General features: G+C 40.4%; 2 protein-coding genes across 2 annotated transcripts; both read right to left on the bottom strand.

The window, feature by feature from the left end:
* Positions 1-5,247: 5,247 nt before the first annotated feature.
* On the bottom strand, positions 5,248-6,448 carry LOC127757912 (NAC domain-containing protein 90-like). Its single transcript, XM_052283504.1, has one exon. It carries the CDS (start codon positions 6,384-6,386, stop codon positions 5,463-5,465), a length of 924 nt encoding a protein of 307 aa, XP_052139464.1. The 5' UTR covers positions 6,387-6,448; the 3' UTR covers positions 5,248-5,462.
* Positions 6,449-16,321: 9,873 nt separating this feature from the next.
* On the bottom strand, positions 16,322-17,199 carry LOC127756744 (uncharacterized). The gene has a single exon (XM_052282120.1). The coding sequence runs from the start codon at positions 17,045-17,047 to the stop codon at positions 16,547-16,549; it is 501 nt and encodes a 166-aa protein (XP_052138080.1). The 5' UTR covers positions 17,048-17,199; the 3' UTR covers positions 16,322-16,546.
* Positions 17,200-20,006: the final 2,807 nt, after the last annotated feature.

The raw sequence follows: 20,006 nt of genomic DNA, 5'->3' as shown, positions 1-20,006 counted from the left end.
AAAGTCCAGACACACACATGCACATCAACACGTACCCCTTTTAAAGTACCTTTCCAAAGAAACTGTTAAATATGGATTTGATACGCACAGTTAATTATGAAAACCGTGCCTACTACAAAGGTGAAAATAGCTTCTACTTACTATCCAATACTAAGTAGAAACATGATGGTGCCTCGCAACTCTGATCTTTACACAATAGTACTTGCGATTAAAGACCAAGCTAGATTCCGGGCAGGTCGGGTGGCTGCACGGGCTTCGTCGCTGACGTCTCCACTGTAGATAGCTTATGATGTTCGAAAATATTAGTCAATTACCAGAAAACGCCACTACTCGTTTGGGCTTCGTGACATCCCTGACTCCGCCACTGTCGCAGTTGGTTGTTCTCATTACTAGGAGTGAGCCAACTATGCTATTGTCGGTCTTCAACTAAGAGTGTGTTTTGATAATGGGAAATAGAGGGTGGAATTGGGATTGGGAAATGAATGAAGGGTTAGGATTAAATGAAAGAGGGAGAATGAATGGTTAGGATTTAAAGATGTCTTTTAGTGGGTGAGAAATCATTTCCATTTTCCATTAGCCAAACATTGCCTAAGCTGTTAGTAGCTATTGGATGAAAGAAGATAGAGGGGATGGTGCCACTTGCACGCTTGATGTACCTAGCTTGTTGTTTTGGACTTTGGTAGGAACGTCTCACGGTGCTAAGGAAATTGGTGGCATCATTTCGAGCGAGGGCACAGTCTACCTATTATATACTAAAAGTCCATTAACCTTTCTATAAATATTCTAAAGACGCCATGTGGCACTCCTATAAACGCTCTTAAGCCACCACATGGGACTATCTAATCTTACCGTTGATTTTCACTTAAATTGGTGGACCCGTTATTTTACACCATTAGATTAGATTTATTATTAAAAAATAATAACTTTCCCCTCATGTAAACACGACTGCTGTTCTCCGTAAGTATGTACGTACATATCTATATATATATATATATATATATATATATATATATATATATATATATATATATATATATATATATATATATATATATATATATATATATATATATATATATATATATATATATATATATATAATTAAAATATTCATAAGGATTCCGGTAAAAGTTTCGTCCGTTTCTTTCTTCTTCTTCTTCTTCTTTTTTTTTATTTTTTTCCGTTTTATTTTCTTTTCGCTGTCCGTTCCTTTTTTTTCCGTTTCCTCCTTTTTTTTTCCCGTTTCCCTTCTTTTTCGCTTTTTTCCGTTTTATTTTCTTTTCGCCGTTTTTCTTTCTTTTGTCGCTTTTTTTTTTCAGTTTTTCTCGTGTGCCGAACCTTGCGCCGCGGTAGTTTTTCTCGTGTGCCGAACCCTGCACCGCGGTCACGTTGATTTGCTTTCCCATGTGTGTTTTCTTCTCCAATTGATTGCAAAAACCGATTTCCCACTACTCTCTCATTATTTTTCTCTCAACAATTTTAGGGATTTCGATAAAAAAAATGGAAAAGGGAGATCGAGGGGATCAAAATCCCTCTAAATTTTGGAGATCAAGAAAGATTCAACCAGATTTGATGGAGAGGATCGGCTCCATCATCATATAGACACGAGACTATGCGAGCTCGAACGGATTAAATTTTGGAGATCAAGAAGATTCCCGACTACTCTCTCATCATTTCCCCTTAACAATTTTGCGGATTTTGATTAAAAAGGAAAAGGGAGATCGAGTGGATCAAATCCCTCAACAATTTTGGAGATCAAGAAAGCTCGACTGGATTAAATTTTGGAGATCAAGAAGATTCCCGACTACTCTCTCATCATTTTCCCTTAACAATTTTGGCGATTTTGATTAAAAAGGAAGAGGGAGATCGAGTGGATCAAAATCCCTCAACAATTTTGGAGATCAAGAAAGATTCGACCGGATTTGTCATTTTCCCTTGACAATTTTGGGGATTTTGATTAAAAAGGAAGATGGAGATCGAGTAGATCAAAATCCCTCAACAATTTAGAGATCAAGAAAGATTCAACCGGATTTGATGGAGAGGATCGGCTCCATCATCGTACGGACACTGGACTATGCAAGCTCGACCGGATTAAATTTTGGAGATCGAGAAAGATTGGACCGGATTTAATGGGAGGATCGGCTCCGTTATGGTACAGGCCCGGGATTGTTCGAGCTAGGCCTACAGGTTCACTTGTGGGCTGAGCCGAAGAGAGGTAGGCCGAGCAGAGGGAGGTAGCGGACAGGGCTAGGACTGAAGCTGGAAAGGAAGGAATGAGCGTTGGATCCAAAACCAAGGAAGCATTCGGTCTAAAACCAAGGGAGTAAAATGTATAGGATAAAGAAAACGTTTTTACCCCGTTGCAACGCACGGGCATTTTTTCTAGTGACTGAAAACAAAAGTTGAGTATGCACGTACGATTGAAAACAAAGATTACCTTCTGCTGCAAGAAAATCGACGGTCATCTATTTTATTTTTTACAGTATAAAAATAAAAATATTATTCACAAATATAAATATGTAGTTAAATTAAAATGGATAATAAAAATATAAAATATCCGATCAATGTTATTAAACCATCTATTATTTTTTAAAAAAATTATATATCCAATTTATGATTCCGCTGTATTTTTTAAATAAACTATAAAAGTTATATTGTTGTCCTAAATATATCACGACACATGGGGCCGACATATAATAGTTAGTTGTAAGGAAATTTTTCAAAAAAATCACATCATATTTTAGGGTGTGAAACATCAGTTTACAAATATAAAATACTAATTTAAATCTGCATAACAACACAATTTAGTTGTGTTTTTCAAGTACATCCGAGATTTAATTGTAATTTGTTTGAGATTAACATTCTCAAAGTTTTTCAGAAGTGGGCAGTATACATGGTATATAGATATGAAAAAAAAGTTATCAACAACATTTCCAGCCAATGGTCTTGCTATAATCCATCATGAGATTTATGGTCATATATATTTTCTTTGCCAAATATTTTCTTAAACAAATGAGCAATGAAGTAACATGCATAATAAACTACTCATATTATATTTTCTTATACTTATGAAATTTCAATATGTCAGGCATAATTGATGGATATATGTCATAAACTCCACTGACGTGACTATAAGTGTACTCCAATGGATTAGTTATTGTAAATATGTTTGGAAAAACATGTACATTCTTTAAGTATCACCGAATGATTAACTTTGCTCATTTTTAAAACAGAGTATTCTATTTATATCATAAAAATTTAGGTAGTAATGATTAACATCATAAAAAAAGTGTGTCTACACTATACCACAAATCTACTAAAAACATTAGAAAAACTATCTTGATCAACTCCATCTTCCATTTGTCCTTTCCTAAAGGGCACCAAGCATCGATAACAGAGTTTGCTACGGTGCGGTAAGTATATATAGCATGCAACATATGGCTAAGTTAATCTAGCCCCAGTGTGATCCGCCATCGCTAATAGTGCTCAACTTCGTACTTATCGATGCAATACTTAATGAATTAGGAATTAAAATTGTGCTCCAAGCTGGTCTTGAGGAGTACAGCTATATCGATGTGGGACCTATATTTGAAGGCAACGGAGAAAGAAAGTCTTGGCAGCTATGATCGGCTCTACTCAGTAGAGTAGCATCCATGTTTAACTTAGGTATCCCATTAATGGATAGAAGTAGTGGTATTTTCACAATATTTTTATATGGATTTAGAAATAAGTGAGTTATGAAATTTAAGTAGAGGATATTTTAGTGTATTAATGATGTATTAGGCCTATTTAATTGGTACATATGCAGTTTTATTTATTAATAGATGCTCAACTTTTAAAACATAATAAGTCATAGTGACGATAAAAGATTTATATGTCACTCGATCAAAATGTTTTTATTTAAATATGAGAAACATTCTTATCATTTAATACTCCCTCCATCTATTTTTGATAATCATATTTCATCTTGGCACACAGACCAAGGATAAGTGATTCTACTTATCATCCATTTAAACATGCTACTAGTCATTCCTCGTAAACAAGCGACTCATTAATATTTATATTTCTCAATGCCCATGTATCCAATCATGTGTAGAAGAATAGAGAGTCACGCATTAAATCCGAAAAAGTCATTAATATGATACTAAGTTGTTGGATTGAAATATGCCTATCAAAAATAAATTTTTCAGATTTGGAAATATGACTATCAAAAGTACATAGAGGGAGTATCATTTAAGTAGAAATGATGATATATAACTTTTTTATTATTGTTTTTATAAAACAATTAACAAGATGCGCATCGCATCTTCGCAGGCTTTCTTTCTAGTTTACCTAAAGAGAAAAATTGAGGATAAAGAGAAAAAAGAGGCATCATCTTAGTTATGCAGTACATATGTTTTTAGTTACGCAATACAAGTGTTGAGTAGATTGTAACCATTAAAATAGAAGGCGACTTACGTATGCTCATATAAATTGGCTCAACTTCAAAGCTACCATCCCAAGCAGTTATCATGACCTTTCTTTATGATGTGGTATGTGATGATATCTATTTTGGAGTTTACATTTAAGGTGGCTATCACTGTACTTCAGCACGAAATAAGTGGTTCACCATAAGTCTTTCATCGTCTGTTGACTGCTTATTAGCTCATCAGTTACAACCAAAAATAATTTGGATTTTGAAGCATAATTTCATAGTTAATGCTGGGCCTTTTACTCATTGCATAACTTTGTTTTTTTAATTAAACCTCTAGGAATATAGATAAAAATGTTTACCCCATATTTTTTTTTGTTTATTACCTGTCTTTTGTAACGTACGATTGTCACCAATATCCTAGATTCCTTCTCTTATAGTTTTTCTGATTTTTCCTTTTCGAGTTTTTCTCATCCGATGCATTATATTTCTCCACTTTAGAATTTCATTTTTTTTCTAACCTTTCTTAAATTTTTGTATGCTTGTGTTTTTTCTGTTGGAACTTTTATTATTTATATTTGAACTCTATTTTTCTTTTCTTTCCTGATTTTTCCTTATGACTTTTTAATAAAGCCTTCTGTTAACACACATAAAGAATCGGTTTAAATACGGGCACACAAAACAAGAAAACTATTAGCGTATAATTAATTGAGTTTTAATTATTATGAACTTAAAAAATGGATATATTTGATATTTTGAAACAACTTTCATATAAAAAGTTTTCACACAAAATGCATTGTTTAACAGTTTGAAAAACGTGCTAATGGAAAGCGAGGTAGAATCTTCATCTTCGTGAGAAAAGAACAGGCCATAGTTCAGAATTTATTTAAGAAAAATTAAAGACAAGCAGAATTGAGAGTTGGGAGGTAATAAATCAATCGAGTTGACCTGAACATAGAACACTATGGCAATTAGCAAGCACTGATCAAACTTACTACTACTAATTACTAGTAATTCAGTTATTATGCAGTGTGCACAAATAATCAATCAATCAAAGCTGTGGCGCCCATGGGCCAACAGCGGCAGGGCTGAAATCGATGTCGTCGTTGAAGCTGAAATCAACGGCGGCGGTAGCGGAATCGGTGGCGGCGGTAATCAGCGAGCTCCAGTCGATGGCGGCATCTTCCGACGAGCCACCGGAGCTGTCGTGTGAGCACTCGTACCCGCCGGCGAGGGCGATGAGGTTGCCGTTCGTCGCCGCCGCCGCTGCCGACGATGGCAGCTGACGTTGTTGTTGCTGGAGCTGAGGTTGATGGTGGCTGATCACCGGGGGCGCGTCGAGGGGGCGGCGGTCGAAGGATCGGAGCGTGCCGGTGCTGACGTACACCCGGCACACGCTCAGCTCGTTCCTCAGCCGCACGCACGCGGAGGACGACGGCGGCGGCGCCATTGGTGGCAGCTGCACGGCCACGCCAGCGGCGTTGTGGTCGTCGTCGGCGGCGGCGGCGGCGACGGCCTTGTACTCGTTCATCTTCCACCTGGTCTTGGTGCCGGAGGGGGCGCGGCCCTGGTAGAATACCATGGTGCGCTTGACGCCGATGACCCTGGCGGCGGCGGCGGAGGAGGAGGAGAAGACGAAGGACGGCGAGCCCGTGGCCTTCCAGTAGCCCGACGGCGTGGTCCGCGCCGGCCTGCCGCCGTGGAGCTCCCGCTCCGCCCTCGGGCAGAAGAAGAACCACTGCTCCCTGTCCCCCGCGGTCGCCACCCCGGCCATGGCGGCGAGCTGGGAAGGGTGGTAGCCGTAGACATCGACGACGGGGATGACGCGGGCGACGTCGTCGGCCCTCGTGCCGGCGAGGCGGTGGCGGAGGTAGAAGCCGATCAGCTCCTCCTCCGTCGGGTAGAATCGGAACCCCGGCGTCGCCGCCGGATCACTGACAATCCTCGCGCCGCCGCCGCCGCCGCTCATCACCATCTATATATTCTTGTATGCATGCACTTCAATTCACCTCTCAATAGATTGCTAGCTAGGTAGAATTGAAGAAGGTTCACAAATCACAAATTTAATTACACTCGATTTGTGATCTTGGGATGTGTATATATATATGTGTGGGGCTCGAGTTCGCGTGAAATGAATGAATTGGTTTCGGAGAAGTTTACATATGCATGGACAATACGTACGGCCATGGTTGACGTGTGGACTTGCGCACAGAGGGAGAGGGAGGGTGGTTATAGTACTAGTACTCCCTCCAGTTTCATTTTAATTGATGTTTTAGACAATAACATGGTCTACAAAATTATAGTGCTTTGAAAGACAAATATATATATCTTGTTATAGTTCCTTTAAACTAAATATTTTTAAAGTTATTGATAGTCAAAGTTATAAAAGCTTGACCTCAAACTTGTCTAAAACGTCAATTAATATGGGACTAGAGGGAGTACTCCATTTATCAGTAATGTCAAGACCAGCCTAACCTAATTAAGCTAGCTAGCTTATAGGCTGTGTACTATTGGAACTTGGAAGGTTGGGAACCAAAATAGAGCGGTAAATTAGCATATGGTTAATTAAATATTAGCTAAAAAATTTTAAAATAGATTAATATGGGTTTTTAAAGCAACTTCTATATATATAAAAGTTTTGTAAAAACTATATCATTTAGTAGATTGGAAAACACGCGCGCTCAAAACGATGGAGCGAAAGTTCAAAAAAGATATAAAGAACACAATCTTAGTGAAGTAGATTAATTAGCTAGAGAGTTATGGACTTTGGCATGCTACCATGCTAACATATAGGCAATACCAAAATTTTAGTAGTAACGATTTTTCTAGATGAGGGCCCCTGTGCATTGCAGGCCGTAATTGGTCGCTTATGCAAAAATTGCTCTGGGGGGAGGGGTAGTTCAGGGTCGCATGTGAAAACGCATTATCGCATACGGCTCCTTAAGAAACACATCTATGATAATAGGCGTATTATCGCATAAGGCCACTTAAGAAGCCCATGTGTAAAAATCAATTTTTGTTGGGGGCTCTTAAATAACCATATGCAAAAATAAACCTATTTTCGCAAGTGGACCTGCAACCAGTCCACCACGCCTTAAAATATCAAATTTCTCTCTTCACTACTCACTTCCCACCCCCCCCCCCATGCGGTTTCTACAGCGGCGGCCCTCTCCCTCATGGATCTGTCTCTGTCGGCCTTGTTTGCGGTAGGGTCTCGACAACGGTGGGCGGCGGACTGCATCGACAATGACGACGATGGCTCTCTCCCTCACGGAGCTAGCGGAGGGGCCTTGGTAGTGGCGGCACCCGACGGCGATGGGCTCACAGGCTGCCAAGGCGGTGCCCGATCAAGGGTTTTGGATTTATTTTTTTTTAATTTTTAGAAAATCGTTGTAGTCAGGCGTCCTTACTTATTCGCATGCAAAAATCGGATCTTTACATGCATGCGGCCTTCTTAGGACGCCATATGTGAATATGCATTTTCGTATGCGGTTGTTGCGTCCGCATAGAAAAATGTCAATTTTCGCAAACACTTGGGCTCCAGGTGGGTGGTCACCTGCGAAAACAAGTTTTGGTCTGCGAAAACAAGTTTTGGTCACATGTGAAGATCATTTCTATAGTAGTGTTATATGTGTTACTAGCATGTTTTGGTACAAATAAAAAACTAGCCAAAATACTATTAAAACGGCAACAATTTGGTAGGATCAAACCAAAATAGCCCTATATTAGCACGAAAGCTAGAATTAACACGATTGCAAAAGCTAGCACATTCGTGTCGTTGTACAAGTTAATTAATTTGATCGGTTTAATTTGTGCCGTCAATTTGTTTGTACATGCGGGGCGCTATAGTAGGGGTGAAAACGGGCGGTTACGGTTGGATTATGATAATTTTATATCTTAACTCATATTTTCTTTTAAATTCGGAACCGGATACAGATAGTGCCATATAAATATCACTTATCCCATATTATTTCATTCAAATCAGATTTGAGAACCGATATTAATTTATCTCTCTAATTCATAGATATTAAATATAATAAGGTAATTAAAGTACTAAAAGAGATACATCAAGAAAAAAATTACACAATATTACATGTGAGCACGTAAAATAGTGATTAGCCAATCTTTTATCATATTTTTAGGTGGATTTATAATAAGTTTTCGTACATATTTTGTAATATGGGACATACGGGTGGATACATGTCTTCCCATATCCTAACCCATTTTTTCCTAACGAATTCGGATAGTATTGGGATCTCTTTTTTTTTTCCTCCCATATATTACTCCTGCAAGCCTCAGGTCAAGCAGGCAGTTAGGAAATACCCGTTCTATTTTCACCCCCTAAAGCATAGTACGTGTGTAAACGTCTTTTGACTGTAGACATGAATGTAGTAAGATAATGATATCGATGAAGGTATCGTTGATGGCGATGCTTAAAGTAATTAACCAGTCAATTAATAAGCTGACTAGATCGTAAAAAGAAGTTCTGAAAAAAAGGATCGCAAAAAGACGATGATGAATTGATAAAGCAACAAACTACTCGCGTTGACTGAAGTAGTCAAGGAATTGATCGAAGTCCAGGTCAAGGTCTACTCCTATGAACTGAACTGAACTGACACGAGTATATGACAAGCCTATGGATCGGAGGAGTTAATTACTTCCGTGTTGCTTTAAGGCTCTGTTCGTTCTGGGGAGTTAAGGGGAGATTTGAGTCTCGTTTTCCACGCGCACGCTTTTCAAACTACTAAACGGTGTGTTTTTTTTTAAAAAATTTCTACAGGAAAGTTGCTTTAAAAAATCATATTAATACATTTTTAAAATTTAAAATAGTTAATACTCAATTAATTATGAGCTAATGGCTCACCTCGTTTTACGTATCTTCCCAATCTCCTCAATCCCCTTCTCCTCAAACACACACGCTAGGGCTGTAATGACCGGGTATGTGTACAATTATCTAAATTAATCAAATAAGCTCAATATCACTCGCTTCGTTTCACTATTTAACTTTTCTTCTACTCAAACTTCTTTAAACTTAATCAAATCTAAGACAGAGTAACATTTTTTCATTACACAAAAATATACTACTAAAATATATTCAATATTAGATTTAGGAAAACTAATTTGATATATTATATAAATGTTGCTAAATTTTATTATAAACTTGAAAAAAATCAAATATGTTGTAGTATGAAACGGAGAGAATAGTTAATAAGGAGTTAAAGGCATATGATTGGCATTCCCTGATGGTAACTGCGAGTGTTTTTCAGCTAGCATTATTGTAAGTTTGCAGTCCTTCAGCTGAGATCACCTATATAAGCTACATGCTGTCACAAAGAATTGCTCGGCAGTTGCCATGACCATGCAATGGAAAAGATGATGAAGTTTTCACTCTTTTCAATTCATACACTGCACCAGAGCAATTGCTAATTATATATATTAGCAGTAAGCACCAAGCACCGAGTACTGCCAAGAGAATTGAATGAGAGATTCTTTAATGACCTGTTCAATGGAGCTGATCGTTTGGATTATTGCCGTGGATTGTTTGCATCACGTTTTTAACGATATGATTTCTCTAAAGACCTTCTACGTGAGACCAGCTGTTTCTGTACAGTGTACAGTGTACTACTTCCTCCATGCTAAAAGACGTATTAGCCTTTTACACATTCTCAAACATTATACTTTATCTTTACTTTATCTTTAGTGTCTTTCATAATATATTATCAACAATTACGAAATTAATATTATATGAAAATATTTTTAAATAGAGAAACGTGATTTCTAGCTACATGCATGGCCTTAGATACTCATACTTTTAGTCCAGTCATTATTTAAAATTTTCAAATATTGATTTTGATAATTTGAAAGGATGCCTTAAATTTTGAAATAGAGAAAACATTTATTAGGTTTATAGTATATGATATTTAACTCATTCCATATGAAAAAGTAGATCATCCCATGATGGATCCACTGTATATCGATAATAAGGATGCATTATATTTTGAATCGGAGAAAATATTTATTAGGTTTCTAATATATAATATTTAACCCATTCCGTATAAATAAGTAGATTATCCCAACGTAGATCGACTATATATATCGTTTTAGTGGAAGGCTGAATGACTAGGTCAAGTCAACCCAACACGTCCTCTCGTCCTTGAGGACATTGTTTTCCTTGGTTTGCAGGTATAAAAGGATGTATAGATTATATTCATTTGAGCAGGCTCTCTAAACATATATAAAATACATGGTCGGTCTTTAAATTTAGATTGGGTATCACTTAGATCCATAATATCCATAATATTATAAATTGCTCATCTAGAACTATAATATGTAATCTTGATTTAATGTATTCACATGTATAATTGGGCTAGTTTTGTGCAACGACCAGGCTATCCATGGTGGCAAACATTTTACGTTTAGCCCTCTCCCTACAGTACACCCCCGATCCGACTACCACCCCCACTCCCCGTCATTCCCCAAAGGCGAAGAGATGGCGGTCACGGGGTGGCAATTATCGATAGGTAGAGGTCCCAGAGCAGAGACAGACGATGCGATAGGGAGAGGATGATCCCGCAAGTTCGGTGAGTTGCTATGGTCGCTATGAGGACGAGTGATGGACCTCATGTGACTTGAAGGTAATGAGGTGCTTAGCGAATATCCTTGGTGGTGATGACAAAAAGACGCTACACTACCCTCACCGAACTTTGCCTCCTCCCTCCCTTCCCGCATTTTGCACCACCCTATACTCACCGCACTTCATGTTGCTGCCGCTTTCTCTCCTTGTTCTGAAAGAGGAGAAGATCGATAGAGTATAGAGAGAAGTTGGGTTGAGGACAAATCTTTTTCCTACTCTATTAATAGAACTTCGCACTATCTAGTGCGAGTCGTTCAAAATAAAAGGATAAATCTAAAACAACGGGGCTAAATGAAAAACATTTGTCACTCTAGATAACAACACCAGCGTCGGAGATTTGTTAAATGGGTTTTTGGATCTTGGGTGATACATTAAACTAAATTTGATTTAGATAACCAATTTGTTGTGATGTCGCGGTCCAAATTTAAGGACTGACGATGTATTTATCTTTTTGTTAAATCATTTATCACTACAATTAAGTGCAAGAAATTCAGTCCAAATCTAGAACAGTCTTTCCTGTCTACGTAGCTACTGCTTGCGACTGGGTCTGTGTCAAGAACGCGTACACCTTCAGTCCAGAGCTGCGAGCGAGGTGGCACATGGTGGCACTGTTTTTTAACAGACAGTAACATTGTCTTCGCTCTGCGATGATTCATGCAACGCGTCTCTGCTCCAAGCACACGTCGCCGTGATGCTATGCTCTGTCGCCTTCGACTGAATACCATTTCAACGTATGGTTAGTTAATTTGGTGATCAGCACAATTGTTGAAGGATGCCAAACATACCGGTCCAATGAATCCAGCTTCTTTAATTACCTTTTTCTTCATCCGGTTTTTGGAATGTGGATGGGAATTTTGGAGACTGGAATTCTACATTCTGTTGAATTTGGGGATCTGACAGAAGAGAGCCTAGCAAGAAACTTCTATTTAGTTGTATGGCATGGCTCTGTATTCTAGCAAGCAGCTTCTAACTGACCATTCAACCATGGTCCAAGTTTTGTTTGATTCATGAGTCCATACAAGTTCACTCCAATTCCATGATTCCATCTCCACTATGGCTAATGCACATATGGTTCAACAAAGGAGCTGGAGCAGACTCCATGCTGATAGATGGTTAGGCCATTTTGACAGATCACACTTTCTGATTAACAACAAGTCTGATCTGATCTCATTTCTAGACAGGAAGAAAAGCAGGGCACCAACTGTAGCCATGTAAAACCGGTGTGCAATTTAGGCTACCGAATTAACCATAGTTAATGATGCTTTTTCTACGTGATTGATGCTGTTCTGGTCTACACCTACGATCCATGCAGGCTGCAGCCACAAAAAGGTACTCCTAGCGCTACTAGTACCTTGGAAATGGCTGTTGAAATTCAAAGTTTTCAGAAATTCAGAGTTAGGTCCAATTGTTGTACACGTGTGGGTTGCTCAACCAAGGACTGACTTCAAAGTTTGAGATAGTCCACGCAGCGAATTCAGGACGTTTTCAGATCAGTAAACACATACAGCCATCACGCATCACATAAGCACCGTGCATACAAGTACTATTAAAAGTGGAATGTGTACTAGAATTCAACATATTTTCAGGCTTCCGAGGAGGAAAGGGTTTGTGAAGTGTGAATTCAAACGTTGAAAATCTAATCAAGCCATCTGGAATTCTCTCTTCTTTTTTCAAGGCACTCGTAACAGTAGCCAAGCCAAATTTCAGTAAATTCCCAGGATTAAAGCAAAAGATGACTGGTTTCCAGAAGACCTAGCAATTGCCAAGAAAACCTCATACTTTGGACCTCAGCTCCATTCAAACAACAATTTTATAGGATCTATGGATGGCATTCAAACATGAAATGCATCAGCTCTGGTGTAAATTCACTTGCTCTTGTACTGCATGCATTATTGCCTTGTGAGCATTGGATGCTTGGCATCTCAGGAGTACTAGGGTTTATTGTTACATCTCCCAGTGAAGTAGTTGAGGAGGAATCACCACAGCATATTCATTGGCAAACTGCAACAAAACTGTTTTCCTTGCAGGGGTGCAGCATCATCATAAAGTTGTGAACTGGATCATAACAGAACATACTATTATAGCCTGGAGACTGGACCACAGCAAAAAGCCATGCCACCAGGCACCAGCAATGTCACAAAGAAACAGAACAGTTGTATGACAAACACATAGATCACATGACCACAGAAAGTATATCTTATCTGGCCAACAAGAGCACAGTGATCTCAGATAGGTGCTCAGAATATTTTCTTTCAGGATGCTTTCACTCCAGACTATATTTAGATCCATGCTGCATAACTACCATTATCATTGTCTGATTATCATCAATGTGATTACATTAACAAGTAGTAGTTCTTCTGAACATCATGTGGCTATATATACATACATACATCATTGATGATAAACAAAACTTCGCTGAGAATGGGTTACCATGAGTATAATTTGTACACACGTCGTATATTTGTCTCACCAGAACTACAATAGGACATCAGTATGGTTATGAAGCAACATATTGCATGCCCATTGCAGACTATATCACTTATTGCAATCGGATCAATACATGTTGAAGCCAAAACAATGAAATAAAGTAAGCAGCTGGTCATCTAGAGATGGTCAATGAATACACCATTTGGCAGCATATGCTATTTATTTTATACTGAAAACATGAGTTGGGTACAATCAAGTATGAGCTAGACATCACACATGCTCACTAAATAATTTATGGTCAGCAGGAGTACATAATGAAAGAAATATGGCATGTTCAGAGCAGTTGAATCTCATAATGTACAGCCCTCAGGACAAATAAATTGACATCCCAATAATTTGAAGGAATCAAATAAAAGCAAGAAAGTGGACCTGATCCTGAAAGGGATATCAAACGATTTAATGTAAAGATAGTGTTACTTTTAGCATCCAGACAACACAAAAAAGGTCAGTATCAATTCTATAAACAACTTAAGGATGGAACCTACATTGAAGTAAAATAAAGCTCCAAAATCCATATTAATGGTCAGTTGCCCTTCTGAACAAAATTCTTCATGTAGTACGGAACTTGAGAGTGGATGTGTAAATCTGAAGTTGATTGTACTTCATTAAAAGACAAAAGAAAAACCATACAAAAGAGAAATGCAGCATTGGGGCGCATCCATGACGACAGTATATGTAGAACAGCCATTTGAACAAGAGAACTTCATTGCTCTTAATCTGACAGATCACTAGAGCACTAGACAAAATGTGCCAAGTCACAAAAGATGGTCATGGTGTCAATTATCACAATCTCTCAGTCATGTTCTCTTGTTCAAATGGCTACTCGACTAGTCATGTTCTTGCAATCTCTTAGTAGTGATGAAACAACACAAATCAAGCATTCAAGATTCAATTATTTGATGATTGTACTACTGCCTCCATAAACATAAAACTATGCATAATGTGCCACATTAGTGACAGACTGGCAGGTCATCGTTAACATGTGTATTCCCACGGGCTATTTATATTACATTTGCATACCAAATACTTGTATAAAACTTTATTACAAATATATATCGACAGTTACTGAGTAATTTGCTTGATTTAATGGTTTAGAAAGTCAAATTAGTAAGTACAATTTTTACTCAGCTTGGACTTTCAATTTTAGTTTGTTCATGATTTGATAATTCTGAAATTAAGAATTGATAAATATAAGTTTTATTCATCTTGGGAGTCTTAGTTTAGTATTTTTTTTATCATATTAATTCAGAAATTTGAAATTAATAATGTCCTTGTATATAATTTGGTCTCAGCTAGGTGGATGGCCGTATTCATCAACTGTTTTCTTCAATTAACTTCAGAGTTTCTATATGGACCATATTTATTCACTCTTTCTTTGATTAGCTTTCTGAATTGTATGGCATCATATTTTGAAGTGACTGAACCAAACAACTTTATCCCACAAGTTAAGATGGCAAAGACATATTAGCTGTTTCTTGATGGGGATAATCCAAGGACCTTGTGTACTTGAGGTATCATTAGCAGATTAGCTACACCGCGGTGGAATGGTGGTGGTCCTTATACCTGAACAGAGGGGTGACAAGGCAATCAGCTGCACAGAAAGAAATGAGAGTGGGTGCAATTCAAAATAGGCAAACAGCTCCTTTATATCTGGTCCTGGACAAGACATAAGAGCAGATGATTCCATGAAAATACTAGAACGCCGTGCAGTGGTTCCAGATCTACAGCAAAGCATAACTATTGAGATGTGTAGTGAATTTGAAGGACCACCAAAAAATGGTGTAAAGGACTTCCAAGGAATCAACATCTATGCTTTTAAGATGAATGTGTTTTTCTTGGTACCAACTACCTAGATAAACATTTCTTCCTAGTTCCTACGTCAACTAGATCTGTTTGACCTACGAGCAACTTGGCCTACAATCTATACATTGATACAATCATTTGCCAATAAAAATAACAAAAGCAAACACAATGTTCATCTTAAACACCACTGTTAGGTTTCTCTATTGGCAATGTTCAGAATTAGTAACTTATCCTCAGTTTCAGCTAAAACGAAAACCAGAAACAATATGGCAGCTGGCGCCTGGCATCTCTTCTTAAAAACTTTTACCATTCTTATACTCTCTTGGACAGAACCAGGAAATATGAGATAATCACACAGATACTTCAAACACTCAAATCTGAATGGTTCCACCACACCGAACTGCAATGCAGCCAAAACTATATAGTAGATTGCAGTATCGAGATGAAATTCCACACCATTAGCTAGAACATACTACCTCCGTTTTAAGTTATAAGACTTTCTAGCATTGCCCACATTCATATAGATGTTAATGAATCTAGGCACACATATATGTCTAGATTCATTAACATATATATGAATGTGAGCAATGCTAGAAAGTCTTATAATATGAAGCGGAGGAAGTAACACTTAACATGGCACGTCTGATTAACAACACAATGCCTATGAACAAACATGGAGGCAACTAAATTCTCAGTATCCTACTTATAATTACCCCAAATTCAGCAGTTCCAAAGTTTTCCAAACAATTGCCATCTCTGGTGCTAAGAACTTCAATTTGCGCCTTACGAGCCTCCGTTTTGGGTGATTATTAGTAGCTAAACATAAGTATTTGAGCATGTGAGCTGAACTCACCAACAACTAAATTTTCCATCCATGGCACCAAGCTACCGATAACTAAATTTTCACCTATTCAAAAGCAAGCAAACATAAATCAAGCAAATACTGAATTGAACAGAAATCAAGCAAATACTGAATTGAACAGATGTAAGGACCAAAATTTCCATCTATAACTGATGGAATAACTTTGTTATTGCGCCGGGTTGTACACCTCGCAAACTCGCCTCAATTCTTTCCATCCCATTCTAACGAAGGGGAAGAAATCAAAGATAGCCGGAAACACACAACTGAGGGGAACAAAATCAAAGGAAGAAAGGGTCAAAACTTTTTTGGTTTTATCCCGAGAGCGACGAGACGACTCGCCTCCGCCCTCTCAGTCGAGGAATCCGGTGCGGCGCAGGACGGCGTTGCGGACGCGGCGGAGGTCGCGGCCCTTGAGCGTCCTCCCGGCGCCCTCCAGCACCGAGCTGTGCGCCGCGGCGCGCCGCGCGACGACCTCGTGCGGCGGGACGACCATGGCGGCGTCCCCGTCCTCGCCGCCGACGGATGACTGCGCCGCCGCCCACCTCCCCCTCCTCCCCGCCGCTGCCGCGGCCTCCCAGGGTATCCTCACGGGCGCCGACCTCGCCGCGCCCGCCGTCGGGGTCAACGGGGCGGTCTCCGGGACAGGTCGGGAGGCGGACCGTACGGCGGCGGGGCCCGCGCGCTTCTTCTTCTTGCTCCCCTCGTCGTCGGGGAGCGCGGCGAGGAGGCCTGGGGCAGAGGAGGCGGGCCAGAAGACGTCGCGCTCGAGGAGGTCGCCGTCCGCCACCGCGGCGACGGAGGAGGAGGAGGAGGCCGGTTTCCGGGGGCGGAAGAGCAGGAGGCGGTCCATGGTGGGTGGGCGGATGTGCTCCGGGGATCACCAGGACGGCGGATCTCCGGCGATGTGGCGGCGCTCCGGCATCGGAGGGTGGGGGGCGGCGCGGGTGGAGGCGAGAGTGAACGAGGCCGCGATTCCGGCGAGGTGAGGCGGGGGCGGTGGGGTGGTTATAGGAAGGGAAGGGGAGGGGGTTGGTTTTACATTTTTGCAGTTAAACCCTTACACTTGTTGCTAAATTCGTTAGAGCAACCACAATGCAAAGAAAAAGCGGGTAATAAGTTACTCCCTCCGTTCCATTAAAAAAAACAGATGTGACACATCATACATAGTACTATACTATGATACGTACATACTCATATCCGATCATAGATTTATTTTTTATGGAACGGAGGGAGTATATATAATTGTGGTATGTGGTAGTAGTTATAACCGAATAGTATGCTTACTACTAACAATAAGTTATTAAAATATATTATTTACTCGTGTATGTATAATAATCTTCTCACATACTACTCTGTCAAAAAAAAAGAGAAATACTAGCTATAAACCTGGATATGTGTATGTTTAGATTCGTAGGTAGGGTTGAGTTTTATATGTGATGGAGGGTAGCATTCCATGTGGGACCCACTTTACTTATCACTTCAGGTATTAAACATTGTGAAACATGCTAATAACTATTATTGTTTCACACCGGAATCCATCTTACTACTTAATACCAAGTTGCTAAATAAACACTGTGGTTGCCATTAGAGCAGGTACAATAGCAGGCTATTAGCCCGCTGTAAATATATTTTATCGAGATAAAATATGAGAGAGAAGAACAGCGGGCTACAGATCTGTAGCCAGCTGCAACGCAGACTCCAAGACGCAATGTGTGTATGACAGGTGGGACCATATATTAATAGTATAGTAAACAACTATTATATGAATTGGCTATTAGATTGGCTATATATGAATTAGAGCTAGTAGTGGGCTCTACTATTAAATTTGCTCTTAAGGGGTAGAACCGAAAGTAAGTGCAAGTGCAACACCATGTTCCCTGTTGTTCTAACTTGAGTATAAAATTCTCGGTATTAAGTTAATTAGTGTTTAATTCGTAAAATTCGTAATTAAAAATTAAAATTGAGCAGATTTACACCGTATTAGAATAAACTTTACTGAATTCGCAAGTTAATAAATAAATATATATATTTTGGACTACATAGTTTGCTTGGACTACATAGTTTCATGCAAGTGAACAGTGCCCGAAATTTCAAACCTGAATCGACGGGAGTTTTGTTAAGGAAAAAACCGTTTATGTCTAATGCATGATTAATTAAGTTTTAATTATTTTAAATTAAAAAATAAATTATTTAATATTTTAAAGCAACTTATATATATAGAAATTTTCGTACGAAATAATCATTTACACTATTTCTATCGGGTACCGATATGATCCAAACTTTCAAAATTTCGACAAGTTCGGTCTGAAATAATTTAAATTTTTTAACAAAATTTGATCAAATTTGAACTTTTTTTTGCCAAATTCATAAAAGCTTGAAAAAAAATTAAAAAAAAGCCGAAATCTTAACATAGATTCGAAATGTCAGTCCGAAATTTTGAACCGTTATTCACACGTACCGCACCCTGTCTCAAACTCCCAAATATATGTGCGGACGTGACGTCCTACATACATACGGGCAGGTAGCTAGTGCGTCATGGGCGTTGGACTAAGCAAAGCCACGCCAACGGCGGCGGCGGCGACGGCGCCGCCGCCGGCAAGCCGGCAGCCGCTCTGGTTCGACCTCCCGACGGACCTAGCCGGCGTGGTCCTCCTCCGTCTGCCCTCCCACGCCGACCGCGTCCGCTTCGGCTCCGTCTGCCGCCAATGGTGCCACGCGGCGACGACGGCGCCGCCTCCGCTGCCCCCGGCTCTCCCGTGGCTCAACTTCCACGACGGCACCCTCCAGAGCTTCCCCGGCGGCGAGCGACGCCGCTTCAGCCGCCTCAACCGGCACACGATCTGCGCCGGCTCCACCGCCGCCGGCTGGCTCCTCTTCAGGCGGCCGGGGCACGGCCCTCGCCGCCGCCACTACCTCAAGAACCCTCTCACCGGCGAGGTCGTGCGCCTCCCGGGCCACTGCCACTGCGGCGACCCGGCCCGCCTCCGCCGCGAACACCCGCCGGGATCCCCCACCGCCTACTTCTACATCCGCAAGGTGATCGTCTGCGGCGGCGGCGGCCTCGTCGTCGCGAGGATCAGCTACAGTCACGACAACGCCGACGACGTGGTGGCGTGCTGCCGGCCGGGAACCTCGCCGTCGTGGTCGGCCGGCCCGTGGGAAGGCAAGGGCTACCACGACGGCAAGGTCTACACCGTCGCCGGGAGAGGCGACCTCTTCGCCCATGAAATCACCACCCACAGAAAGACCAAACAACCCATGGTTTCCGATCTCGCGACACAGATCATTCAGGTCGGCTTGTTCGAGAGCTTCTTATTGGATGGCACCTACGCCGCCGTGAGATGCAAGAGATTACACTACCTCGTCATGTCGAAGCAATCAAATGGACTGATGTTCATATCGAGAGCTTGGGTGATGAGGCGATCTTCGTTAGTACAAGCTGCTCCATGGCAGTTCGTGCGTCGAGCTATGGAGGTTATGTGGAAGCAGGTAAAATATACTTCGCCGACTATGGTGCAGAGCGTCGGCACGAATGGCCAGCAGATTCATCCTGTGGCGTTTATGATCTGAGAAGCAAGACAATTTCACCGGGTGGACCGCACATCAGTCGCCGATCCAGTGCGACGTGGTTCTTTCCAAGGTAATTACAACTAATTAATCATGGAGGAGATCATCATCTAGCTAGAATGTCAAGGTAATAATTGAACTGCAGGCAATTTGTCAGTGCTTCCAGTATTACTTGCTGCAGTAATTCCATCAGATGATCCTACTGTACATGTGTTGATTGATGAGTGAGAATCATGGTTTAC

The sequence above is a fragment of the Oryza glaberrima genome, chromosome 12 (genome assembly GCF_000147395.1).
Source record: "Oryza glaberrima chromosome 12, OglaRS2, whole genome shotgun sequence".
Classification (NCBI taxonomy): Eukaryota; Viridiplantae; Streptophyta; class Magnoliopsida; order Poales; family Poaceae; genus Oryza; species Oryza glaberrima.
The sequence above is the reverse complement of the archived record's forward strand: the minus strand, read 5'-3'. Positions and strand labels throughout refer to the sequence as shown.

What these genes read in the sequence shown, in the direction of transcription:
- LOC127756744 (XM_052282120.1), bottom strand. Translation starts at nt 17,047, where the DNA reads ATGGACCGCCTCCTGCTCTTCCGCCCCCGGAAACCGGCCTCCTCCTCC.
- LOC127757912 (XM_052283504.1), bottom strand. Translation starts at nt 6,386, where the DNA reads ATGGTGATGAGCGGCGGCGGCGGCGGCGCGAGGATTGTCAGTGATCCG.